A 25,756-nucleotide genomic window follows, 5' to 3' on the forward strand; every position below is an offset into this window, starting at 1 on the left:
ATCACGTGTCTCGTGTTACCCTTTCAGCCCCGGAGGAAGAGCCCCCCTCGGCTGCTGCTCCTGGAGAGGGAATCAAGCTAGGGAGATTTCAGGTTTGACCTCCTTGACCAACTGGCGTCACCCACCGCAGTCGCCCTTATTTTTCGGTGTTCCCGCCGTCGCTTAGGTGTCGCGGGCCACGGAGGAGCAGCGGGCAGTCGGCGCCGAATCCCCGGCCACCACTTTATCTCCATCCTCTTCCACCACCACCTCGTCATCCTCTTCTAGTCTCTCTAGCCCGGAGAACACCTTGCACAAGGGCTCCTCGCTTCGAGCCGGTGGAGACGTGGTGGACGGCCCCCCACGCCCCTCACCCAAGCCCACCGCCACCATCGGACGCTTCCAGGTAGACACGTCATTGAAGTACATTTGGGTATTTTATCCGCTGCCGTTTTCATTCAGGTCAGCACAAATTCGGAAGCCAGAGTGGGCCGCTTTTCCGTCAGCCCGGCCACGGAGCAGAGCGCCGAGCCCGGGCCGAGTCGGCGGCCGGCTAACGGGCCCGCCGAGCCGAACCCGCCCCACAAAATCTCCCTGACGAGTCTGAACAGCGGCCGTCCGTTGAACAACTGCTACGCGAGCAGCGACAACGACTCGGAATTGGAGGACGAGGACTTCAAGCGGGAGGTCAACCGCCTTCAAGAAAAGTAAGGCGGCGCTCCATTGGGCTTGCGTGACGGTGGGTGGGTTTATTTATTCACCAGCGGATTATTCCACCAGACACCTGAGTGAAATTCAGGCTCTGCACTCACGCCAGAAGGAAGAAATTGATGGTCTTTTCACCAGGCTGGGAAAGGTAAATGATAATCTGGTCCAGCGTATGAAGCGCTTTAAAGACAAACTACGTGTTCGTAGGTTCCTCCGGCCGCGGTACTCCCTCCGGTCTTCGCTTTGGCCGGCAGACGGCGACGACCCACCAAGAGTAAATCCACCAAATCGTCCAGAACCAGCTCCTCGCACGGTAGCGGGAGTCCACTTCAGCCAGGTGGGTTTTCTCGTAATTAAGGGGACACTAACGGTTGCCAATGCAACCAAACTTTCTTCTCAACTTTGGCCACCTCGTGGTCTGAAGGACATGTTTATTAATCCAAAGGACTAGTTTGAAATGACCAACTTTCCGTTTCAAATTCACCGCTGAATCCTGCATGAACAGTGCCGGTTGCCATGGTAATGGGGGAAATTATCTATACGTTAGATTCTCGGATTGACGCGGCAACTAGGAACAAAATGTCTGAGCATTTTTTGCCGTAAGCGTCTAGTTACCACGGTAACCACACAGTCGTTTCCGAGCTGTGTGGCGTATTGTCCCCTGAAATAATCTTTTCTGCCATATGTACGGTACACGTTGTATTTTTAACTCATTGGCCCTGCAAGGTTGCCTTTTCAAGTGATGGCAAAATGTTAAAAATCCTTTTTTTTATTATTGTCTGTATGTGTTTCCGTGTGTGCGCTTGGTTGTGCGGGCGCAGGCTTCTCCAAGCTTGAAAATTTCTGACTGCTTTGCCCGTCCTTGTCATGTGTTTGTGTGTGTCTTTTGTGGACGTCCCCCATCCGTGCGCTCTCGCTTTCTCCCCCGCCGCTCGCCCCGCCTCCTCGCTGCCCTTGGCTGTTCCCAGGCAGCGCTCTGTCACCCCAGAGCGTCCCCCCGGCGAACCCCGAGTCTGCGTCGGGAGGATTCCCGGGCGGCGAAAGATCGCTCCGAACGGCACCCCCCGGCGAGGGCACGGCTTCGGCCTACGCCAGCTCGGCGGCTCTCTCTGTGCCCGGCTCGTGCGCCCCCGCTCCGGGTAGGTCCGACAAGCCATTAAAGAAATGGAAGCGTGCTCGCGCGTGGTCGGTTACTCACCCACGCTCACCTCTTTTTCTCACTGCGATAACGTATTGTCTTCTCTGTCCCGTCTCTCTTTTTGTTGCAAACTCCCCCCAACTTCTCTTCAACATCCCACCCCTTCATCTCCTCACTCAGGCTGCGTAAAGTCCAGCTGGGGCTCCGAGCATTCGGCCTTCAAGCCTGGCGGCAGGAGGACGCGCTTTCTGAGTACGCCCTGCTTGGCTCTTTGTGTGTAACGCTTTCATTCCTTTGCCCTTCCTTTTTTACCCGTCGTACTCTGTTTTAGCGTTCTTTTCGGTCCGCCGTTTTTTGTATTTCTTCAAAATATAGTTGAAGTGACTGGGCTGTCGAGAAATGAGAGGATTTTGGGAGTCGGCGGGGGTGGATGTGTGTGGATGTTAAGATTCTCTCGCTACGTTTGTCCAAACCGTGCAACGTAGAGAGTTGAATTTTTTTATGGTGGCCAGAAACGGCTGTCGGATCCTAATAGACGAGTAATTGAAGTTCTTCACCTTCTCTAAGTGTGTAAACTCAATCTTTCATTTGTTAAACGCCCATTTTTCAAAAGAGAATTTTTTAAATAGCGCAACAATTGTCTTTTGTTACTAAGCTATTACTACAGTAATACCTTTAGATACGAGCTTGATGCATTCCACGCTGGTATGTCTATTTACTCGTATCTCAAATAAACTTTTCCCATAGAAAATGAACTAAATACAAATTAATTCGTTCCCACCCTCTGAAAAAACACGGAAGAAAATGCGACGCTCCGCCCGGTGCTCGTAGATATCTTTACACGAGATCCAGCGAGAAAGACAGTGTGCTGTATCATAAGCAGCCTCTCGCGTCTTGTCTCTTAGCTCGTATCTCAAAATTTGTCTCGTATCTCAAGGCAAATATTTGCTATGAATTTTACTCGTATCTCAAATTTCTCGTATGTTGGGGCACTCGTTTGCCAAAGTATTAGTGTATTCTTTTTTTATGGTTAAAATGACAGCGTTATGGTTTCTCTGTGAATTTTAACATGAATGGAAATCTTTTTTAAAATGTTTTTACCTGAGGGACTGATTGAGTTGTTAGAGTTATTCTGTTTGGAGTCACTTTTGAACACATCTGAAGCCTTCACGGTATAATTTTTCCATTTTGGCGGGCGGTCCAATGTTAACAAGCCGTGACGAGGACTCCGAAGCGTTCAATTTGCTCCAAATTCAAAGCCGTCCAACAAATCTCATATCTTGGAGCGTTCTCTTGACAAAGCCTTTTTAACTGTCCACTCTCCCGTTCTTGCTTTCTGGGTGCCACTCAGGGAAGATGGTGAAAAAAGTCTGCCCCTGCAACCAGCTCTGCAGTAACTATCTCTCTCTTCTTTTTTGGTGCTTTTTCCATCTTCTCGACACCTCCTTTTCAATTCATTTATTTCAGCGTCCCAACTGTGGGACAGAAAAAAAAACTGAAGTACTTGAATTGATGTAACGCAGATGCATGAATTTGCAAGGTTAACGCCAATGCTCTCACCTCGGATATTTGAAGTATACAGTAATCCCTCGCCATTTCGCGGTTCAACTTTCTCTACATCGTGGATTTTTTTTGTTTAAATTCATAAAAATTGGAAAATCCACGCTGAAACTCGCAAGTGGAAGCAACTCCCCTGTCTTCCGCTTGCTACCAGAATTCAGCACAAGGAAAATCCACGCTGAAACTCGTAACCAGAAGCCATTCTTGCTACTAGGATTCAGCACTGAAAAATGATTTTTTTTAATAGGGGTGACCCCACTTTGCGGTTTTTCGATTATCAAATCAAAAGACTTTATTGTCATTATACAACAGCTGCGTATAACAAAATTAGTGGTGCTACTCCACGAAGTGCGTGTTTCCCAGTAAAAACATAACTAATTTAAAAAGTCACGTCCAGGCAAGGTAATGAGCAAAGAGCCGCTGCACCTGTGTGTGCCGCCATCTTGGAAAAATTTAAATTTTTGATTAAAAAAATTAAAATAAATGAAAAAAGGATTATCGCCGCCATGTCTGATCCACATTAACCACGATATTCGAGGGATTACGGTACTACCCAGAGTTCCGTGCTGTTGTCAGTGCTGCATTTTTTTTTAATGATCTTTCAATGTGTAAATCTAAAAAAAAACAAAAAAAGCGCACTAGTGAAGTGCACTTCTTCACTGCAAGTCGTGACCATCGTCTCTTGTTTGAAGGGACCGACAGCACCAACGCAGTTAGCGCTTCTGGTCCCCTGTGCCAAAGCCAGGGGGGCTCCCAGTGTCTCATCACGTCGACCCCTCACCAGCTCAAAGGAATGTTCACCGACGATCACCATAGGTTGGTGGACAACTGGGCCAGAGATGTTTCACAGGTGGGGAAAAAAAAAATGCCGTCAATAACGCCGACTAACATTTGATCCGGTTCGAGCCACAGGCTAAAGAGTTAAGCAAAAGTAATTTAAGTTGTCATTTTTGCCTCGTAGGGTAGAAAAAGCAGCAAATCGCTAAAGCAGTCACCAGCACCGGGACACAACTATGAGGTAAGACCCCCCGAACCAAAAAAAAAAAGCGCCTGTTGACAAAAATGGCGCTTCCAGGCGTTCCAGCCCGTCAACATGGGCAGGAAATTGTCGGCCCCGAGCCAGCTGTGCCCGAGCGGTGTCCCCGCGTCCGCCCACATCCCCTCCAGCCCGACTACCTCTCTCTCGGCGCGCATGAGCCCGCTCTGCCAGGCCCGCGGTTCCCCCTCGCCGCCTCTCCCGCACTTCATCCCATACGCGCCGGCCCCGCCGTACGGCGCGCAGTGGTCCGGTCCAGCTCACGGGCTCCCGGCGCCGCACGCGGGGTACCTGCCGGTCAGCGCCTCTCAGCCGCTGGGCCCTTACGCCGCCCCCGCGCCGCACGCCTTCACGCACAGGTCGCTCAGCAACCCGGGCGGACCCGACCCGAAAACCACCTAGTGGTGGGGCGTAGCGTGGAAAAAGCGAGTTTTGCCAAAGACTTGGGTAAATACTTTTACAACCCCTCCTCCCCCACACTGAGAAGCACCTCCATTTTGTGCCGACTCTCGTGGCTCTTCTGGCTAATGTGCAATGTGTGTATAAAAAGAGAGAACATTTGGCAAATAGTAGACACAATTGACAGCGCCCCCGTCACGCGACTAAGCAATAACGTAAAGTCCGACAAAAAAAAAGTGACCTTGGCAAACTTGTATCATTTTTATTTTCTTTTGTCCGCATTCATTCGGTTTAACTCGGTGTTGCGCACACTTCTGCCTCGTCGTGGGCTTTTTCAGATTTCCTCCTCGTGAATGTCGTTATTAATGGTTATTATTGTGTTTGGAAGAAGAAAAAAAAGAATTTTTGAACGCCTCGTTACGCTGTTTATACGCACACATTTTCGTGTGGTGTGTAAATGCACCACTGTGATTGTTTCTGTTTGTTATGAGTCGTAACAACATTTTTTTGGGGGGGTGGAAGTTCACTGCTGTCCTCATTTTATGGGAAGACTAATGCCTTAAGCGACCACAATTCAGCCACATTTGACCTCCAAATGTTTTCGTTCGAATATGGAACGCTAGCTATTTTTGATTTTTTTTTTCCTACACAGTACTTATACACGACACTTTAAAAGAACCCACCCCCTTTCGCCCTGTTTGAGGAATGTGAATGTACAAAGCAATGATTTGAATTTGCTTTGGAGTGCCTTGTTTCAGCCTCCCCCAAAACCCAAACACTGGAGAGCACCGCCGTTTTCGTCTGACTTCAAGACGCGGATTGTATCGGGGTGAAGGCCGCCGCCGTTGTGTTTTGCGCGCGTTTTTGATTTACCTCCGTGCCGCGTTTTCACAAACGGCCGCTTGAGTTTTGTCTAATTTTCCCTCGAATAAACCCGTTCGATAGACGTCCCATCCGGGTCCAACAGATCGGAGGACATCTTGGTGGCATTTGGGGGTTTAAAAAAAAGTCTCGATACATTTCAGACTTTAAATATTTTAGTTGTTGATTTAAAAGAAAAAAATGACACAAAGACTTTACTGTGAAGTTGTTGTAGAAGACTTTTACTGTGAAAGGTTGGTTATTAACGTGAATCTTCCTGCATTCAAAGTTGATGGCAGGCATAGCTTTTAATTTGTATTTAGGGGCAAATTCTGTCGGTGTCATCGCAGGATTTCGGTTTTAATTTTTACCACACAAGCGGTCACTTTTGTCCCGAAAGTTTATGTTGCCATTTTCCATGTTGGCTTTTGTTAAAAGAAACAAACACACACCAAAAAAAAAACCAATCCTCTTCCTCTGTTTTTGTTTCTTGATTGTGTTTAGCAGCACCTAACTCAGTGGTTTTTACGGAAAAGGATTTGGGCTTGTAAAGAAAAGGGGAAAAGAGAAAAAAATACACTGCAAAGTGTTAAATTTTCCCCTCTTTACTCGCCATAATTCAAATTCCATAGATTTTTCTCTCTTGGTTAATTCTGAAAATAAAACGTGGAGTCATCAGCAGCCTTTAACGGTATGTTTTGCACTAAGTAGCGAGTGTTCAAGCTTCATATTACAACAAATACATTTGTTATTTTGTAAAGACTTAATAAATAAAACGTTTTGAAATTATAATGACTGGGATTTAAGTCATCTGTATACTGTATTAGTCGAACAATAATGCAAAAACAATCTATGACCAAACAAGTGTTTGTTGTTTTCACACCATGTTTTTCCTGATAGTTTCATGTTTTAACCCTTAAAACAAATGTTATCACGTTGCAGTACCGTATATGTCCATAGACCGGCAGTGCAATACTTGAAGTGGGTCCGCTTTTATAGATGAATTTCACTCGTTCAATATATAGTATACAGTAATCCCTCAAATATCGTGGTTAATGTAGACCAGACATGTTTTCGCGCCTATACAGAAATACAAGTACACAAGTGCAATTATCAGTGTCTATTTATTAAATATTACATACATACATTAAATATATGTACATCTGTGTATGTATGTATTTGTATATATGTATATATATATATGTATTTATATGTATATATGTATGTATATGTATGTATATATGTATATGTATGTGTATATATATGTGTATATATATGTGTATATATGTATATATATATATATATATGTATGTATATATATGTGTACATATATATGTATATATGTGTACATTTATATGTATATATGTGTACGTATATATATGTATGTATATATATATGTATGTGTGTGCGTGCACGTGCGTATGCGTGTGTATGTATATATACAGTTGTGGTCAAAAGTTTACATACACTTGTGAAGAACATAATGTCATGGCTCTTGAGTTTCCAGTTCTTTCTACAACTCTGATTTTTCTCTGATAGAGTGATTGGAACAGATACTTCTTTGTCACAAAAAACATTCATGAAGTTTGGTTCTTTTATGACTTTATTATGGGTTAACAGAAAAAGTAATCAAATCTGCTGGGTCAAAAATATACATACAGCAACACGAATTAGCAATTTTGGTGACTTAGAAAATTGTGTCAGTGAAATGAGCTTCATAACATGGCCTCTTAACTTTTTGTGAGTGATTGAGTGACTACAGCTGGTGACTTCTCTATACATATATACACATATACACATATACACATATATACATATACACATATACATATATACATATACATACATACATATACATACATATACATACATATACATACATATACATACATATACATACATATACATACATATACATACATACATACATATATATATATATATACATATATATATATCAGCAACACGCTTATTTATTTATATATTTATCAACTTATTTATTACCTATTTGTTTATTTCTAAAATATATTTTCCTGTGTCTGTATTCTCACCCTCTTGCTACTGTGACAATGAAATTTCCCAAATACAGGATGAATAAAGTTATCTAATCTATAAGCATATCAATAGACTGTAATGTATCAGTATCTAAGTATAATCGATATATAAATGTAAATACTTTAAATACTGTACTCACGGGGAAAATAGTTCCTCTACGCTTGATATAAATAGAATAAAACAGGTTAATGGGAGTTTAGTCTAAGTGCTCAAAGGGGAGCGATATCCGCGATATTTGAGGGATTACTGCACTTTTTTATTGAAAAGTAGAAAAACAACATTATATCTGTAATGGCAGGGTTATAACGGACAATCAAATAGATTAACCAAGATATTCCTCAGTTTATTGGACGGGAATAATACAACTCCAAGCAAATGTCACCTAAAATCGCATTGAAACTTGAAAAGCGGAATTTTTAAAGAACGCAATTTCATATTTAGACTCGCATACCTGTCAACCTCTGCCGATAACTGCCCTTATAAATGATTATGATTCCCCTTACAAACCCCCCAAAAACCTTACAAACACTGTACGACTCGTACGGTGTTTGTAAGGTTTTTGGGGGGTTTGTAAGGGGAATCATAATCATTTATAAGGGCAGTTATCAGCAGAGGTTGACAGGTATGGACTCGTGCTAACTTTAAAAATGGCTTTTGAAATAGTGAGGGACCTTCTTTGTTTCTTCACCCGCATCTCTAATGTCACATTGTTTGGACTGTAAATACCCTTTCTGTGTTTTTCTCTTTTCCACTTACTTGAGCGCATACAAGCCTTATCATAGGGGAAAACCCACACGGGGATGGGGGACGGACGCTGGTTTTATGGTGGTGTGCACTTCACACAATTCATCTGAATTCATTTCCACTGGCAGCTATAGACTCCTAATCCACATGATTGCACATCTATGGCCGTCAATGGCAAAGGCTTACTTGTTCCGTATCTCAACTTTGACGCTTCTTTCAGCACGTGCAGGCGAGAGGCCGTGCCCTCACCAACGTTTCCGCGGCAACCGCCATCCCTTCAGGCTTCAACCACTAGCTCCTCCCCTCTGTCACGCACGCACACGCTCACGTTGACTGGCTTGTACTTTGGATGGAAGGAAGTTCCTCACGATGGGTCTCACTTTTGCGCCAACTGGACGGGATTTGAAGACTTTTGGGGAAGTAAGTGACTTTATTTTTTATTTTTTTCAGGTGTCCCTCGTGCTGGTGTGGTTGTTTCTCTTCGTGTAAGAGTGGTAGTGTGACACAAGCATCAAATTTCAAAGTTTTTGTCCTCACGATAAGCACAAGGTGGGCATAATTTTTATGTTTTCAGTCGTGATTTTGTCAAGACGCCGCAGACATGGAACGTGAGGGTTCGCTCAGGAGGTAAGAAAGTGGTTCCACTAACATTTATTTTCAGTTCTGAGGGTAATACTACAATTCTGTACTGCGTACGGTAAAATTCCCATCATATTAAAGTGCAATTCTGCGTTTGTTGACCAATTTAAATGATTTTAAGTCTTGACAGTCTCCAACTTGATTGGCCACCTATCGGCAATTCATCTACCGCAACCGATAAGTCAAACCCATCCGAGTCATTTCTCGACGCCAATCTCCATTATTTGGAGATAAACAATGCAAAACAAATGCACTTCTCACGCTTGACAAGTCCAGACCATCTCGTTTTGTCCTCGCTCGTACACACACACGCATTCCCGAATGACCTCACCGGTGTTTTTCATCACCACAAAATCCCCCATCGTCCTCCTTTGCCGACTAATTACCGAACAAATTTCTCACGACACGACTTGACCCTCACGCTCGCGTCACCAATTTGGTTTTCACCACCGGTAGAGTGACGACCAATCCGGTAGAGCACGGTATAACCCGACTAAGCGATGAAAAGAAGACATTTGTGTATCTTTTGGAATTCTTACCCACATCTCGGCCGCTCTCGAACCTCAAAGGCTTCCTTTGTCGGGCCTGCACAAAAGCTCACATGGCCGCCGACCGCGACCGTCTGTTAAAGGGAAAGTAGGGCTTGGATCCAACGGGGATACTCTTTGACGTTAAAAAAAAGAGCCGTGTTCGTTTTAGAGCGCCTCGTTGTCACGCCACGAGTGCACGTGCATCGCCAGGAGGAGACGGGTACCTATCGTCGGTTTGTCTTTTTGTTTTTTTTTGCCCTTTCTGGATTTCGAGGAGTCTCCACAACCGCTTGAAGCTGGCCGGCGGCTCCTCCTCGTCCAGCTTGACGGACCTCTCGCAATCCAAGACCCCTTCGGGGGGAGGGGAGAAGGCGGACCAGTGTGGCCGGGACAGAGGAACGCAGCAGCGGAAAGCCGGCGCCAACGCCACCTGGAACAGGTCGGAAGTGAATGAATTGGACATCTACGTGTGACAAGCTCATGTAAATTCATTGCAGAGGATGAAAAGAGGGGGCAGCCCGGTGAATGAGTGGTTAGCGCGTTGGCCTCACAGTGGGAGACCCTACTACTACTACTACTATTAGTACTACTACTACTACTATTAGTACTACTAATACTATTAGTACTACTACTACTACTATTAGTACTACTAATACTATTAGTACTACTACTACTACTATTAGTACTACTACTATTAGTACTACTACCACTACTACTATTAGTACAACTACTACTACCACTACTACTATAAGTACTACTACTATAAGTACTACTACTACTAGTATTAGTACTACTACTACTATTAGTACTACTACTACTATTAGTACTACCACTACTATTAGTACTACTACTACTACTAGTACTACTACTGGTCCATCTAGTGGATGTATTACACAGCCCCTACTACTATTAGTACTACTAGTACTACTACTAGTACTACTACTAGTACTACTACTAGTACTACTACTAGTACTAGTACTACTACTAGTACTAGTACTACTACTAGTACTAGTACTACTACTAGTACTGGTACTACTACTAGTACTGGTACTACTACTAGTACTGGTACTACTACTAGTACTAGTACTACTACTAGTACTGGTACTACTACTAGTACTGGTACTACTACTAGTACTGGTACTACTACTAGTACTGGTACTACTACTAGTACTGGTACTACTACTAGTACTGGTACTACTACTAGTACTGGTACTACTACTAGTACTGGTACTACTACTAGTACTGGTACTACTACTAGTACTGGTACTACTACTAGTACTGGTACTACTAGTAGTGGTACTAGTACTACTACTACTACAGGTCCATCTAGTGGATGTATTACACAGCCCCTACTACTACTATTAGTACTACTACAACTACTACTAGTACTACTACTACTACTACTACTGGGTTCAAATCCAGGTCGGTCCAACTGTGTGGAGTTTGCATGTTCTCCCGGGCCTGCGTGGGTTTTCTCCTGGTATTCCGGTTTCCAAAGACATGCATGGTAGGCTGATTGGACACTCTAAATTGCCCTTAAGTATGAGTGTGAGTGTGATTGGTTATTTGTCTCCTTGTGCCCTGCAATTGGCTGGCCACCAATTCAGGGTGTCCCCCGCCTCTGGGCTGAAGTCAGCTGGGATAGGATCCAGCACCCCCTCTCTTCTCTTCTCATCATTTCTGCCTTTTGAATGCTACATTTTGCTTTTTCAGCATCCACAACGCGGTTATCTCCGTGTTCCAAAAGAAGAATTTGGGAGAAAATGAACTCTTCAGTCTCAACGAAGGTGTCAGGTGTGCTATTTTTTTTTAATCCACCTCATTTCACCAATGCGGTTTGATGCCTCAAGCACACACACACACACACACACACACACGCACATGCGTGTGAAAATGTCCATTTTGTTGCGGCAGACAGCTGCTGAAAACTGAACTGGGCTCCTTTTTCACCGAATACCTTCAAAACCAGCTTTTCACCAAAGGCATGGTCATCCTGCGAGACAAGATCCGCTTCTACGAAGGTAGAAAATCAACTCGCTCCGGTTTTTGATTAACTTGCTTTATTGCCGCTCTAACTTTATCTCAGGAGAAGAAGTAATAATTGACCGGCTGTTTTTTTTTTTCAGGTCAGAAGTTGTTGGACTCCCTCGCCGACACCTGGGACTTCTTCTTCTGTGACGTTCTATCCATGCTGCAGGGCATTTTCTGCCCGGTGCAGGTCGGATAACGCGCGAAGCCATCAACTCCGGGGTGTGTAGACTTTCCCAACGGCGTGGTCTGTCGCCAGGGAAAGGAACCGTCGGTGCGGCAGCTGGCCCTGCTCCACTTCCGGAACATCATCGCCCTCAACCTGAAGCTGGACGAAGCCCTGTCGCGTCCCCGGGCGCGAGTGCCGCCCTCCATCATTCAGATGCTGCTCATACTTCAGGTCGACGCGCACGCCGTTTCGCGCACGCTCGCTACACAAACGCCAGGCTCACTGCCACTGACAGATGTTCAATCTGGACAACAATGGTCGCCAAAAAACTTATTTTCTCGCATATAAGCCGTATTTGTAACTCAAAAATATGATGACTGAATCAAGGGTACGGCTTATATGCGCATAAGACTTACAGCATTGCTATACTCTTTTCCACCAGTAGATGTTGGCAAATTAACATTTACAATTTGTTGGTTGGTTTCTGTTTTGCAGTAAGAAAACAACCATTACTGGATGAATTACTAACTTATGATATTGACCCTAATAATGTGCTTTTGATTCATACAGTATCTCAGAAAAACCACGTGCGATGATTTTTAGAAAGATTTTCCCTTCAAAGTAACACGTTACTACTCCCTATTAAACCCATGAATATGGAGATTAAAATTGTGAATCAGAGAGAAATTGTCAAATTCAATGATTTTAAGGCAATTTTAAGGCTGCGGCTTTGATAGGTTCATTAATAGATATACTTTAATAAAAGGAAAGACATCGGAGACATATCCAGCGTTGACTTGCAAGTGAGAATCGGTCCTGGCTCGTCCTCGCCACGGATCATTCTAAAGAAAGGCATCCTCTTCTGTCCATTTAGTCGCACATAATCAAAACAATTAAGGTTATCTTATTCAAACAATTGCATAAGCTAACCAAATAACACAATTAAGGTAAAAATAACAACTGCAACAACAATTGCATATCAGGTCGGAAACCAAAAACAACGGCGTAAGAATTTGCACAAGTAAGCAAAACAATTTCCATAAAAGGTGAAACGAGCAACACTATTTTCAAACAATATGCAAGTATTTTCAGAAATTATTTCGATTATCGCCATCTGCTCCGGAATCCAAGTCAAAGCAATTTAAGAGTCCTTCACAGATCTTCATTGCGAACTCAGATCAACAGTCCTCGGCCTGGGACTGGGTGATCTGTCAGGTCAATAATACTCGGAATAGGGCAAAACAATTAATATATAAATTTAACATATATAATAATATCCCAGAATAACCCGAACAGGCTTATATGCGAGAAAACACGTCATGATCTTTTGCTGACCTGACCGGTGAAACCAATCCTCTCCCGCAGGGCGTCCACGAGTCCAAAGGCGTCACCGACGACTACTTGCGTTTGGAGTCTCTCATCAGGAAGGTGGTCACGCCCTACCTTGGGACCAACGGATTATATTCGCGAGACGGTTCGTCCAATCAGAACTGTTCTTTCTGTCTGTTAGCTGTGTGATTAACCTGGACGCATTTAAAGGAAAGCATTTCTATCAAGTCTCAGACTTTCCAACATCAGAGAAGCGTCTACGAGTTAAGAACCTCGTGGTCCGATCAAAGAGCTACAACGTTCCCGTGCTGACGCCCGTGGTCGAATACGATGTGGATTTGTGCGTGGGCGGAGGGATCCGCCGCCACTCGGTGTCGGAGATGACTTCCTGCGTGGAGGAAAGCGCATCGGTGGCAGAATCTGGCACGGCTCACTCGGGTACGACACTCGCGTCTGAGTTTTTTTTTTTCAAACACCGTAATTTCCGCACTATAAGTTGCAACTAAAAGACTTTTTTCAAAGGCCAGCAGTGCACCTTATATATCAGTGGTGGGCAAACTATTCCACTAAGGGCCGCAGTGGGTGCGGGTTTTTATTCCAACCCATAAAGAGGACACCTTTTCACCAATCTGATGTGGTAGAATTGTAATCAGTGGATTGCAGTCAGGTGCTTCTTGTTTTCTGCAGAAATCTCATTGGTCAAAGTGTCTGTGCTGGATCGGTTGGAACAAAAACCTTCACCCACAGCGGCCCTCGAGGACTACTTTCCCCCTGTTATATATGGATCAATATTAGTTAACCATTTATGAAATTCCCTCTAGCACAACTACTAACCACTACTACAGCTCCATCTAGTCACTAGATGGAGCTGTAGTACTAGTAGTACTAGGGGCTGTGTAATACATCCACTAGATTCTAGTGGATGTATTACACAGCCCCTACTACTAGTACTACTAGTACTATAGCTCCATCTAGTGGAATTATTACACAGCCCCTACTACTAGTACTACTACTACTACAGCTCCATCTAGTGGATGTATAACACAGCCCCTACTACTACTACTACTACTGTGTTTTATAATCCGGTGCAATTTATATATGAAACATATTTTTAGATAGGACATTCATTAAATGTGCTCCCAATAGTGTAGAAAATATGGTAATGTTAATGCATTCCCTGTACAGGTTCTTCAAACCAAAACCCTGAGGTTCTCAGGTCTCAGGTGTCAGAACCCAAAGCGGCAGAGCAGGACACAAATTCCGTTCCAAGCCCGTCGTCCAGTACCGAGATAAGCGTGGAGCATGTATCGGAATCTCTGGACTCGGAACCTGATGGCATTTTTCTGGAATTCTCTAGGAGTCCTTTCGGTGGACAAAGCGTGGCCTGAAAGGTGACCGAACGGGAACTTTTTGGAGTTTTAGTCATTTCAGTAAATCCAATAAGCGATGGACTATTGCTAGCTACTTTTTGGAACTTATTTTTGAACTAATATATACTAATTCAAAAATTGTGCACTCATTGTACATTTATTGTTTTTTAATGGATTTTAATATTTATTATTGGGGTGCCAGGCCAGACTAACCAAACTAAAATATAGATAATTTCCAGTTCAACAGTTAAAATACCGTACCATCCATGTCTACACCCGCTAAGCCTTTTCCTCAATTTCCGACAACTAGAGGGTTACAGCTGTTTTTATTGTGCATACAGCTCAAAATCTTTTTTTTTACTATATAAAGCGTGAAAATGACATGCCACTCTAAATACAATCATATCTTACTAATTCATTAAACTGTAAAGAGAAGTGAAAAGGCAGGAATGATGAAAAATGTTCATGTCCAACTAAAGCCAGCTCAGGTAAAAGGTAAAGATTTCAAGTTTAGTCCACGACATCACAATGTTTTTTTGTACGACACGTGGTGAGACCATTTGGCTGTTTTTGATACAAAATGGCAGTCAGTTTCAGTGGAAGACGTCAGCGCCGTGTGACGTCAGGAGGCGGGACTCCCCGTGATGTAGCGTGAAGAAGGATTCCGCTTTCAGGCCCTTCTGTTCCAGAGCTTCCTTGAGACGGCGCGGTGGTTCAAGATAGTACTGAAAAAAACAGAATGGCGGGCAAAACAAGGTCACATTTGAAGCCTTCCAAAATCGCCGTTTGAGATTACCTCATAGGCCAGCGCAAAAGTTCCCCAGTGGATGGCCAGCGAGTGTTTGGTCTGAAGGTCCACGTGAATTTGTACCGCCTCCTCCGGGTCCACGTGCTGCCCTTTCATCACATCCCTGCAAAAAAATAAAAAAATAAAAATAAACACGCAGTCGTTTTTACAAGTCCCAAAACGAGTCGAGCTCCATTGGTCTACCTGGGCAGGTACGCTCCAATTGGAATGGCCGCCAAGTCAAAAGGCCCGAAACGTCGCCCTATTTCCTTGAAAACCGAGCAGTAGCCGGTGTCGCCGGCAAAGAAGAATCGGTGGTCCGGACCTAAAATTGCCCAGCTGGCCCACAACGACTGAACAAAATGGAGGACGCGCTTTAGTAGGTAAAGAGGAGGGAAAATGCATTGAACAAAAAAAACAAAAAGGCACTTTGTTGTTGTCAATCGCGGTGCGTTTGCTCCAGTGCTGCGACGGCGTGCACACGAAGGTGACGTGGTCGTGAGTGGGCACGCAGTTCTCCTCCCACCAGTCCAGCTCCATCACGTTCTCGCAGCCCGCCTTGCCCATCCAGTCCATCAGGCCCAGGGGAACGAACCTGCGGGTCGCACCCACGTCACGGAAACGGAACGGAGGAAAGAAATCAAAGGCCACGGACCAGCGTAACTCCACCCCGAAGCGGCCGTTGAGCCCGGCCACTGTTCCGGCATCTAGGTGATCGTAGTGGGAATGGCTGATGACTACGGCGTCGATCCGGGGCAACTGCCAAAACCGAGACCGGTTAGTTCCGACGAAGGGAAATGGCGCGAAGCGCTAAAAAACGCTCGTCGGCTTACCTGTTGCACGCTACAAGGCGGTCCTCGGTATCGTTTGGGACCCATGAACTGAACTGGTGATGCCCTCTGGCTGAAAATGGGATCTGTCAGAATGTTCAAGCCGTCCATTTCCACCAGAACCGTGGCGTGCCCGAGCCAGGTGACCCTCAAGCCCGGACCGGAGGGTGAGAGATCCGGCTTGGGGACAAAGTACGGCTCCACCACCGGCAGTTCGCTGTCCAGGACCTGAAAAGAAGCGCTAGACGTCGCGCCGGGTCGGGAGCGCCGATGCGCGACGCCGTACCTCTTTACAAGTCGGAACGTTGCTGTTGTTCTTCTCCAGCAAAAAAAAGCGCAGCAGCGTAGAGTAGGAGGGGAACTGCCACGTGGGCCACGGGTTGGTAAAGCGCCCGTATTCGTCTCGACGGGACCTGGTCACTTCTTCCTGTCAGGTCAAATTCACTTTCTCAGCATTTTTTGGGGCTCACCCACTCGCGGGTCTTTTAATAATATCCACAACCTCCATGCGGTAGTCCAACCGGAAGCTCTTGCGGGAGGAACGGAACGAGCTGCGCCTCCTCGGGGCGTCCGGACAAGCGTTCGCCCGTCCTGATCCGACACCGTCCTGAAGATTTGGAATGATCAACGGCGTCCACGTTGACGACAAGTCACATCATTTGGTCTTACCTCCACTAAGCCTTCTCGCTCGCCTTTATTTGAAGAAGATGCCTTCTCCATGGGTTCACCTCCCCATCTGTCACGGGCATAAACACAATGTTTAAAAAGTTCCTGTAAATACAGAGCAGTCGTTTTCCATCAGTAAGGATGCAGAGAAAGTTTGAGAACAGAAGTCAATGCACAGCATGCCAGGTATTACGTGTATTCAAATGAATCCAGCCTTGCAAAAGCAGAAGCAGGGTGTTAAAAGGCTTCAAGAAAGCAGGAAGTACATGCCACCCTTCTTCAATGTTTACTTCATGGACAGTTGGACGTAAAGATGTCTTAAGTGTTTCCCAACATTGACCAAGAGGATAGATGCTCCATTGATTTTGATGAGGGGCATCCTCTTTACTGCCCATGCGTTCACTAACCACTGTATATTTGTGTGTCTCCCACAGACGCTGCGACAACAATGGAGGCCTGTGGTCGAAAACCAAAACAAAATGTGCGTGGCGCAGGCTGCCATTCAGGCTCAAGTGGTCACAACATAAAACAAGCACGCACACGGGATGTTTGCGATGAACAAGTCTATTTGTGTTTATAAATCGTCATATCGCATACTTGTCATTTTTGTGCGACCGCGATCGTCTTAAGGCGAACTTTACTTAAAATTAGTCACCTCGCAAGACCAAATGAAACATTGAATACTTGAGCGAATTAGTACATATTAGAACTATCCCAGCGCTTACAACACCCATTGTGTAATGAGCTCAAGAAACAATCCTGAAATATCACGAGGAAACACAGGTGGCGGAAAACTTACCTGAACAGTGAACGCAACGGCTAGCAAATAAACAGGGTGGCCAAAAGAGGGGCACGACAGCTAGTTTCGAGCTAAATCTACAGTTTACATCGAAAATAGAGGAAACAGGAGATGAAATATCACCGATTATGTCGGTAAAGTCTAGTTTTGAGTAGAGTGGAGGCGCCGGAGAGTGAAATGCATTGGCTAGTGGGGCAGATCACTGACGTCATTAGAAAGCGTCACTTGTCACGTGACCACGGTCTCTCAATCAGCACATGTTCAATGGAGTGGAAATCAATTTTCATCAATGCAAATCAATGCCACGAATGGATCGTATCTACATCTAATAAAACGATACTGTAAGTTTTTAACATTTAAAGCATTTTTGGGGAAATATATTTTTTGTTTTGGACCATATTTATTTTTAGACAATGGTTTGTTTTTTTTCTTGACAGAATAAAGAACTTATCTCCATCATGAGAGATTTGGGTCAGTGGGGGAGGAAGAATACTCCCAGCTGTTCCTCACTGATGGTGTGTATATTTTTCTGTGTGTGCAGAGTCTCTTAAGTGTTATTAATCCAACCTCTGCACTTCCTGCTTTGTGTACTTCATTACGTGTGTGTATGTGTGTGCATGTGTGTGTATGTGTGTGCATGTGTGTATGTGTGTGCGTGTGTGTGCATGTGTGTATGTGTGTGCGTGTGTGTGTGTATGTGTGTGCAAGTGTGTGCATGCGTGTGTGCGTGTGCATGTGCGTGTGCGTGTGTCTGCGTGTGTGCATGTGCGTGTGTGTGTGCATGTGCGTGTGTGTGCGTGTGTGTCTGCGTGTGTGCATGTGCGTGTGTGTGTCTGCATGTGTGTTTGCGTGTGCGTGTGTCTGCATGCGTGCATGTGCGTGTGTCTGCATGTGTTTGCGTTTGCGTGCGTGTGTCTGCATGTGTGCATGTGCGTGTGTATGTGCGTGTGTGTCTGCATGTGTGCATATGCGTGTGTGTGTGCGTGTGTGTCTGCGTGTGTGCATGTGCGTGTGCGTGTGCGTGTGCGTGTGTGTGTGTGTGTGAGCAGATGTTGTGCGCATGTGCCCTCACACTCACCTCTCTAATACATCCATTGTGGACTTGAAATGCAAATTCTGCTTTGGTTGTTTAGAATGCACTGAAAAAATGAAGCAGGCCAGTTTGATTGACCGGAGAACATGCTCTGAATTTCCATTAGCTGAGGTCATTTGTGTACTTATTAAATCAGATGGCTCATCGGGTTAATCAGTAAAACTAAAACTATGTGAATTGAATAAAGTTAAAGTATTTATCCTTGAAATAATCCTATTAAAATCAGTAGAGTAGTTGAGAACCAAATCTGGGATTGTGTTTGGATGAGGGTGCATTTTCACACTGCAGTACTATATGAGGACACTAAGCGTCCCTGTTTATATGAGTCGAAACAAAACAAAACACATGATGCCACACTACTTTAGTGTAGACTGATCCAGATCAGCTATTCACTGTTAAATGTCATCAATTCCCTCATTAAAAACATATCAGAATAGCAGACCAATCAGGCTATAATGTGGACGTGATGGGAGGAAGAAAGTCATTTAAGGAAGTTAAAAATGATAACGTTAGGCTGAGACATAGAGAGGGAAAAAGGCATGGATGGATGGAGGAGGGGTTTAATCCTGCTTGGATTATGGTATAAACTAGTTGTGGGATGCAAGAGAGAGCGGGAGGGAGGGAGGTTGAGAGGGAGAGAAAGAGAGAGAGAGAGGAAGTCCAAAGAACCCTCCCTTCATCCCTCCACACGTCCATCACTCCATCACCGGCTGTTTTCTTTTCCACTCAGTGATCTTTCATGATGAGGAGTTAGAAAAAAAAAAAAGTATTCTAGATTGATCAAACTGAAAAGAAAGCAGCACGCAGCGGAATTATGAAGTGATGAGAAGAGATGATGCGGTGATGTAGCATCAGCCAACTCTAGTCTGGGATTGCTTTTCTTTCACATGGATGTTTCTTCGTGATGTTATCATGAGACCGTTTTGGACGTTTAGCGGTCCTCCGCAAGACAGCGTGGATTGTTTTGTATTCTTAGAAAGTGGAGCAGTCCTCTCTTGACTCTCCAAAGTTCGTAATAACTGATGTTTTGGATTTGGACTGTTTCAATGTGGACTTCTAGAAGGCAAGTTAGCATGTTTTGTTCATCTTGTTAAAATAAAAGTTCTAAATGGTGAACTTTGCTTGTCACCTCCTCTGGGAGTTGTTTTAGCAGGAAATTACAGTATAATTAACGCTTGTATTCTGACTGGAAATCTGCAGAGATGGATGCTAACACTTGCGATGCCGGACACCCACGGGGAGCGCGCTTTACCATGCTGCCGTGGATAGTCTTGTGTGGCTCCATGTGGGTGACGGTCCACAGTCAGATGAAGATCTCGCCGGAGATGTGAGTACTGTATTTTATTGCATATAAGCCGTATTTGTAAAAAAAATGACGACTGAGTCAAGGGTACGGCTTATATGCGCACTAGACTTATAGCATTGTTATACTCTTTTTCATCAATAGATGTGGGCAAATTAACATTTACTATTTGTTGGTTGTTTTCTATTTTGCACTAAGAAAATGGGATGATTTTTCTCAAGATTTTCTCTTCAAAGTAACACATTTGTACTCCCTATTAAAACCACGAACATGGAGGTGAAAATTGTGAATCGGGGTGGCTTATACGCGAGAAATTGTAAAATTCAATGGTTTTAAGGCAATTTTAAGGGGGCGTCTTATACACGGGGGTACCTTATATGCGAGTAAATACGGTACCCTTGCGGCGGAATCGGCACGGGCTCAGTTGCCGCTTTTCTTCTAATCATTTTTTGACCTGGGCGACTACCACTCAACTCATTGTCAAATTTCGGATGACTCCACAAGACCATATGCATGAACGATTCTTATTTTGGAACAAACACCTCATCACAAAATGACGCCAACGGTGACAAACCTGAGCAGCGAGCGGGCCGACTCCCTATAGGCTAAACCATCTGTCGCATCCTGTCTGGTCCTCACGCGGAGGATTTGTTTGTCAGAATTACTACATCACACGCAAAAAAAGAGACATGACTGAGCAGCCAGTAAATCGGAAACCTGGTTGACTGTCACCTACAGCGGTAATCTCTTTTAATCTGTCGGTGCAGCGTGACCGCAGACACAAGAGGCCACAAACTTTCCCGTCGTGCTTTACAGTCCAGGGGTGTCAAACTCAGTTTGGTTCGCGGGCCAGGTTGATGCCAACTTGTGGGCCGGACCATATTATTTTGGGCCAAACTTAATGAACTTAATGGCCACCATTGATAAGGTTAGATATCCAATCCGTGTAGCGCCGTCTGTGGCACTGAAAAATGAGATTACTGTATTTTCTGGCATATAAACTGTGTTTGTAACTCAAAAAATGATGACTGAATCAAGGGTATGGCTTATATTTCTGGAATTTCCGGGCTGCTTTCGGTTCATGGGTCGCTTTTTGGGAATTTTCAGGCTACTTATTTTTGTTTTTTGGGTGTTTTAAGGTCCTGTGTTAACTCAATGGCCGCCATGGACGGCGTCGTTTTGACTGCAGGGGGTGGAAGAACGAATGCGACTGTGGATATGAAATTGAGCAATTTGCAGTAGTGCACACGCTCCATCACACAACTCACAAAAATTCAGGTTTAGCGCTGCCCCTGTCAAAAACATAAAAGCATTTGATTCTGTATGTGCAGAATGAATGAGCTACAAATTCAGGTGAAAACCCTCCGGGGGCCAGATCGGACCCCATAGCGAGCCGCTTCTTCCCCGCGGGCCATACAAAAGACACAATTGGTTTACAAAGTGATCACATGTCACACCATTTTTTTTTGTTTCCAGTGTGCAGAAGTGGGCCGAGTCGTTTGGCAAAGAAATTGCGTCCCTCTCCACCAAATACTCGGGAGCTGAACTGCTACAAAAAGTAAGACAAAAAATAACCCATGTGAACCTAAAATGTCCAATCCAAGAATGAGAGACCTAGAAAATCATCTATTTGCCTACATTTGGGTCCACGCTCGTTTGTAATTAAGCTGGTGCGCTGCATGGCGCTTTCTAGAAGCCCTATAGCAGGCCTGGCGTTCACCATCTGCCACTCGGGCCCATCTTCTCGACCTCTCGCTGTCGTTAGCGCTCACATCACTGTTATTAAATGCATGATTCAAGAAATATAAAGACGTGGAGGGCGTACTGAAGATTGAGGAGGTGGATGGAAACGAGCTGGTGAAGAAGTTTGCGGAGGAGATGGAGAAAATGCTCGGGAGAAAGATGAAATCGGTCAAGGTATGATTCGCTGGATACCTTCGTCTTCTTCAGTTTCTCATCATTTTGTCGTCGTTGTCATTTGGATGGCAGAGGTTAGCGGAAGCAGCTGAGGACGCCGATCTTTACCACGAGTACAACGACACCGTGGAGGTACGGAATGAAGGCAATAACATCGCTTCAACATGGCGCCAGGTGCTACAAAAGCGCTGTCCTTTTGCCAGTTTGAATACTACAACTCCATGCTGATCAACATGGTGGACGAAGATGGCAACCCGCTGCCTTTGGGAGGAGAGTTCCCGTTAGAAAAGAACGAACACTTTAGCAAGCTGGCGGTCAATACGCAGCAGAGCAACATCCAGGTGCCCACTAACGTCTACAACAGAGGTATTCGCCTACGCTCGAATGCACAAATGCGACAAAAAACGGAAGGTAACCCACCGCCGCCTGTCGAATGTCACAGATACGGATATCCTGAACGGGGCGTACATGTCGGAGGCGCTCAATGACGTGTTCGTCGACAACTTCCAGAAGGATCCCACCCTCACCTGGCAGTACTTTGGCAGCTCTTCGGGGTTTTTCAGGCTCTATCCAGGTAAGCAAGAGTGTCAAAATGGCTAGAAGAAAGCGTGGGACGTACATGTGATAGAACTATTCATGATTCGGCGTGGGCAAATGTGCTTCCTCGTTAATCAATGCAACGTGTGTCCCCAGGCATCCAGTGGATCCCGGACGAGAATGGGGTCGTCACTTTCGATTGCAGAAACAGGAACTGGTGAGGCTCATTTATTGACTCGAGTTACTAGAGCGCTGGTGGTACTGTACAGTCGTACCTCTATTTACGAAATTAATTGGTTCCAGAACGTTTTTCGTCAATTGAAAATTTCGTAAGTAGAGCAGTACTTAATATGTAAATTCTCTAATTCGTTCCATGGTCCTCACACAACTGCCAACTAAACCCCAAGTGTCCCAATTTTGTATGAAAGATGTGAGAAACACACAAAAATGACAGAAAATTCAAAGAAAATTATTTATTAATGTCTTAAAATGAATATAATGGCCAAAAATCCTGGTGAAAATTTGCCATATTCCCTCTACGGGACACGTAATTCCCTTGTTTGTCCGCCACATTGTGGCACGATCCCGTTCTACCAGGGCCGAAAGCCATCCACTTTGTAGTACATTTTAGACTTTTATGTGTGGCCTGTGTTTGTGTCTGTGAAAATATGTGACCCGTTGCATTTGTACAGTTTTTAATCGCTTAATAAGGGGAATAGCAATCATTAAAAAGGGGAGCATTTAGCCGAGGTGGACAGGTATGTAAGAGAGAATCTTAAAACATGGATAGTGGTTGTTGTGAGACAGCCAATGAGAGCCCAGTAGATGGTAGCGAATATTTTCAAGATAAAATAAAATGCATTTACTTTTTGAGGGATTTCGTAACTTGGATCTTTTTCGTATCTCGAGTCATTCATTTGCATAAAAAAAATCGTAACCTGAACATTTCGTACCTAGAGGCATTCGTAAGTAGAGGTATGACTGTATACTAGAGTTTTGTCTTCCTTCTTAAATGGAACTTGTTTACTGTAAATGTGGTGGATAGGCTCGGAGCAAAGTCAATGGCACGGGTTACTTTAAATTAGCTCAGCTTTGCGCCAAGACAAAGCATAAAAAGTAGCTCAATTCGCAGGCATTTGAGGCTAAACGCTGCCCGTTGATCCATTAGAGAAATTCAAGTCAAATCCAGGAAAGCGGCCGGCTCCCTCGGACAAAACCGCCAGGAAGTCGGAAGTCAAACAAACAGATTAGGAGTCTGGAGACATGCCTGTGGCATCTGCTCACCAGGGGAGAAATCTCATTTATGTCTGCCGGCTTGTCGTTAAGCAGGGGATGGACTTCATTAGCCGTTGGGTTTTCCTGCAATATCATATTAACGACCCTGTTTTCTCAGGTACATCCAGGCGGCGACGTCCCCGAAAGACGTGGTCATCGTGGTGGACGTGAGCGGCAGCATGAAGGGGCTCCGACTCACCATCGCCAAACACACCATCAACACCATACTGGACACGCTGGGGGAGAACGACTTTGTCAACATCGTCGCCGTAAAGCACGACCGCCGTCCGACACGTTTCTTCTATCGATCGAGCGAGATCAAGCCTTTTTCTTTTCTTCTCCAGTACAGCGACTACGTTCGATACCTGGAACCGTGCTTCAAGGGAATTTTGGTGCAAGCTGATCTGGATAACAGAGAGGTAAGTGGATACGCAGAACTAGAATGGTAATCTGTTTGTTGGGAGGACTTCCTGTCTCTTGGATCAACTTCCTGCCTGGCCCTGATCCCGCATTATCTTTTTTTTTTTTGCGTGGCTGCAGCTCATCGCGTTTTTGTTCCGCTTTTATTGTTATTATTTTGCAAAGCCAGTGCGTGCGTGTGTGTTTGGATGCATGCCCTACTTTCTAGCGCCACAAACCACAACGCAAGAGATCAGGTGAGGTCGAGGGGCCGCTGACGATTTTAAGCGCGTCACCTGATGGCCCGTGATTGGTTGCATTCCTCGTTGCGCGCGGCCCCCCTACAGATGTTGGCATACTTCCACGTCGACTCCCTCGTGATGAAACGGGGAATTCATTTTAGTTTGATGTGGCGCAATAAGAAGCGCCTGGATAAACATTATTTGTAAATCTCCTGTATTTTGGGTTTTCCAGTACGTTTAATCCAGATTATCTGTTGTTATCTGTTGTAGTGGACTCGTTGCCACGTTGTAATTAGTCAGTGTGCCAGTGTGCTAATCCCCACCGCGCCCTTTCCCCTCTGACACACAAACACACACGGGTCCATTCGCGCTTCATGACTCCCGTCAGTGGTTCACGTGCTCTTTTTTTTTTTTCCTCATTGCCCTCGCAGCACTTCAAACTCCTGATCGACGAACTGCACGTGAAAGGAGAAGGCAAAGTGAAGAACGCCATGAAAGAATCGTTCAAGATCCTCAACGAGGTGGGCGCACAGCATTTTGGCCAAAGCGTTGAAACCGTATTAGGGAGGAAAATGCGCGTGTGTTCAGGCCGCAGCTGTGGGCCAGGGCAGCCTGTGCAACCAGGCCATCATGCTGATAACAGACGGCGCCATGGAGGACTTCCAAGATGTCTTCCAAGAGTTCAACTGGCCCGAGCGGCGGGTATGACGCCATCCCGAATCGCCCAAATGTTCTCGTGCCGTCTCCACGTCACCCATTCTCGCTCCAGGTGCGGGTTTTTACATATCTCATCGGACGGGAGATGACGTTTGCTGAAAATGTCAAATGGATTGCCTGCAATAATAAAGGCAAGTCAAATTGATTCAATTCAACTCATTCGCTACATTCTGACTACTGCGCCCAAGACGACACTCTTGACAAAAACGTGGGATGGTGCAGATCTAAATAATCACTTTGTTAACGGGTTGTCAAAGATGCGGCCCGCGGGCCGGAAGTGGCCCCCTAGTGGGCACTTTGAGGCTCGTTCAGGCTGTACGTACAGAATTAAATTGCTTTCATTTCTTTCAACAAGGGCGCCGCAAAACCAGAAGTTTGTGAGTTGCGTGATCAAGTGCACTTTGCTCCATTTCCTATTCATTCATTGGCCCCCTGCCGTCATAATGGCGCCTTCAATGGAGGCCAATGAGTTCATAAGGAACCTTAAAATGCCCCCAAATCAACAGGAAGCCACCTGGAAACCCCCCAAAATCAGGAAGAACCGACAAACAGAAAAAAAGCATCCGAGAAAGACCCTCAAAATCAATAGGAAAGAGTCCGAAATTTATCGTAAGTGACCTGTAAGAATGCTAAAATGGATGTGAAA

At 45.0% G+C, this 25,756-nt stretch overlaps 4 protein-coding genes across 12 annotated transcripts in view; 3 read left to right on the plus strand and 1 right to left on the minus strand.

Annotated features, from left to right (window-relative positions):
• Positions 1–6,473, plus strand: part of wnk1b (WNK lysine deficient protein kinase 1b) — a 48,782-nt gene extending 42,309 nt beyond the window's left edge. Inside the window, exons 28-38 of the mRNA XM_077594516.1 lie at positions 28–92; positions 167–385; positions 442–686; positions 760–835; positions 895–1,024; positions 1,656–1,826; positions 2,006–2,098; positions 3,177–3,218; positions 4,078–4,235; positions 4,347–4,403; positions 4,461–6,473. Coding sequence (XP_077450642.1) covers positions 28–92; positions 167–385; positions 442–686; positions 760–835; positions 895–1,024; positions 1,656–1,826; positions 2,006–2,098; positions 3,177–3,218; positions 4,078–4,235; positions 4,347–4,403; positions 4,461–4,823 — 1,619 coding nt within the window. The 3' untranslated portion in view covers positions 4,824–6,473. The remainder of the gene's footprint in view (positions 1–27; positions 93–166; positions 386–441; positions 687–759; positions 836–894; positions 1,025–1,655; positions 1,827–2,005; positions 2,099–3,176; positions 3,219–4,077; positions 4,236–4,346; positions 4,404–4,460) is intronic.
• Positions 6,474–8,635: 2,162 nt separating this feature from the next.
• On the plus strand, positions 8,636–14,926 carry prr5b (proline rich 5b (renal)). 4 transcript variants are annotated; one of them, XM_077594039.1, is made up of 10 exons: positions 8,636–8,900; positions 9,055–9,107; positions 9,924–10,088; positions 11,363–11,443; positions 11,564–11,670; positions 11,776–11,867; positions 11,937–12,077; positions 13,212–13,358; positions 13,427–13,613; positions 14,361–14,926. In XM_077594039.1, exons 2-10 carry the CDS (start codon positions 9,082–9,084, stop codon positions 14,561–14,563), a joined length of 1,149 nt encoding a protein of 382 aa, XP_077450165.1. In that variant the 5' UTR covers positions 8,636–8,900; positions 9,055–9,081; the 3' UTR covers positions 14,564–14,926. The 4 variants fall into 4 exon arrangements, with proteins under 4 accessions (XP_077450165.1, XP_077450164.1, XP_077450161.1 ...); XM_077594038.1 differs by having other exon boundaries at positions 13,212–13,320; positions 13,404–13,613; XM_077594035.1 differs by having other exon boundaries at positions 9,055–9,106; positions 9,914–10,088; positions 13,212–13,320; positions 13,404–13,613.
• napepld (N-acyl phosphatidylethanolamine phospholipase D) lies at positions 14,853–17,863 on the minus strand. 5 transcript variants are annotated; one of them, XM_077594029.1, is made up of 11 exons: positions 17,628–17,856; positions 17,236–17,284; positions 16,832–16,898; positions 16,665–16,769; positions 16,449–16,589; positions 16,166–16,390; positions 15,988–16,091; positions 15,762–15,927; positions 15,537–15,685; positions 15,342–15,456; positions 14,853–15,270 (listed from the first exon to the last, which is right to left on the minus strand). In XM_077594029.1, exons 3-11 carry the CDS (start codon positions 16,880–16,882, stop codon positions 15,139–15,141), a joined length of 1,188 nt encoding a protein of 395 aa, XP_077450155.1. In that variant the 5' UTR covers positions 16,883–16,898; positions 17,236–17,284; positions 17,628–17,856; the 3' UTR covers positions 14,853–15,138. The 5 variants fall into 5 exon arrangements, with proteins under 5 accessions (XP_077450155.1, XP_077450154.1, XP_077450153.1 ...); XM_077594028.1 differs by lacking the exon at positions 17,236–17,284; XM_077594027.1 differs by lacking the exons at positions 17,236–17,284; positions 17,628–17,856 and adding an exon at positions 17,119–17,222.
• A 25-nt stretch (positions 17,864–17,888) lies between these two features.
• cacna2d4a (calcium channel, voltage-dependent, alpha 2/delta subunit 4a) overlaps positions 17,889–25,756 on the plus strand; it is a 41,374-nt gene continuing 33,506 nt past the window's right edge. Inside the window, exons 1-14 of one of the 2 annotated variants that reach the window (XM_077594019.1) lie at positions 17,889–17,968; positions 18,065–18,142; positions 19,921–20,047; positions 21,500–21,581; positions 21,824–21,940; positions 22,013–22,072; positions 22,144–22,306; positions 22,383–22,514; positions 22,634–22,694; positions 23,871–24,021; positions 24,097–24,171; positions 24,825–24,914; positions 24,982–25,095; positions 25,163–25,241. In XM_077594019.1, the coding sequence (XP_077450145.1) occupies positions 19,923–20,047; positions 21,500–21,581; positions 21,824–21,940; positions 22,013–22,072; positions 22,144–22,306; positions 22,383–22,514; positions 22,634–22,694; positions 23,871–24,021; positions 24,097–24,171; positions 24,825–24,914; positions 24,982–25,095; positions 25,163–25,241 (1,249 nt within the window). In that variant the 5' untranslated portion in view covers positions 17,889–17,968; positions 18,065–18,142; positions 19,921–19,922. Of the gene's footprint in view, positions 17,969–18,064; positions 18,143–19,380; positions 19,784–19,920; positions 20,048–21,499; positions 21,582–21,823; positions 21,941–22,012; positions 22,073–22,143; positions 22,307–22,382; positions 22,515–22,633; positions 22,695–23,870; positions 24,022–24,096; positions 24,172–24,824; positions 24,915–24,981; positions 25,096–25,162; positions 25,242–25,756 lie in introns of those variants that run through there. The other variant, XM_077594018.1, reaches the window with a different exon arrangement.

This window comes from Stigmatopora argus, chromosome 23, assembly GCF_051989625.1.
Source record: "Stigmatopora argus isolate UIUO_Sarg chromosome 23, RoL_Sarg_1.0, whole genome shotgun sequence".
Lineage (NCBI taxonomy): Eukaryota > Metazoa > Chordata > Actinopteri > Syngnathiformes > Syngnathidae > Stigmatopora > Stigmatopora argus.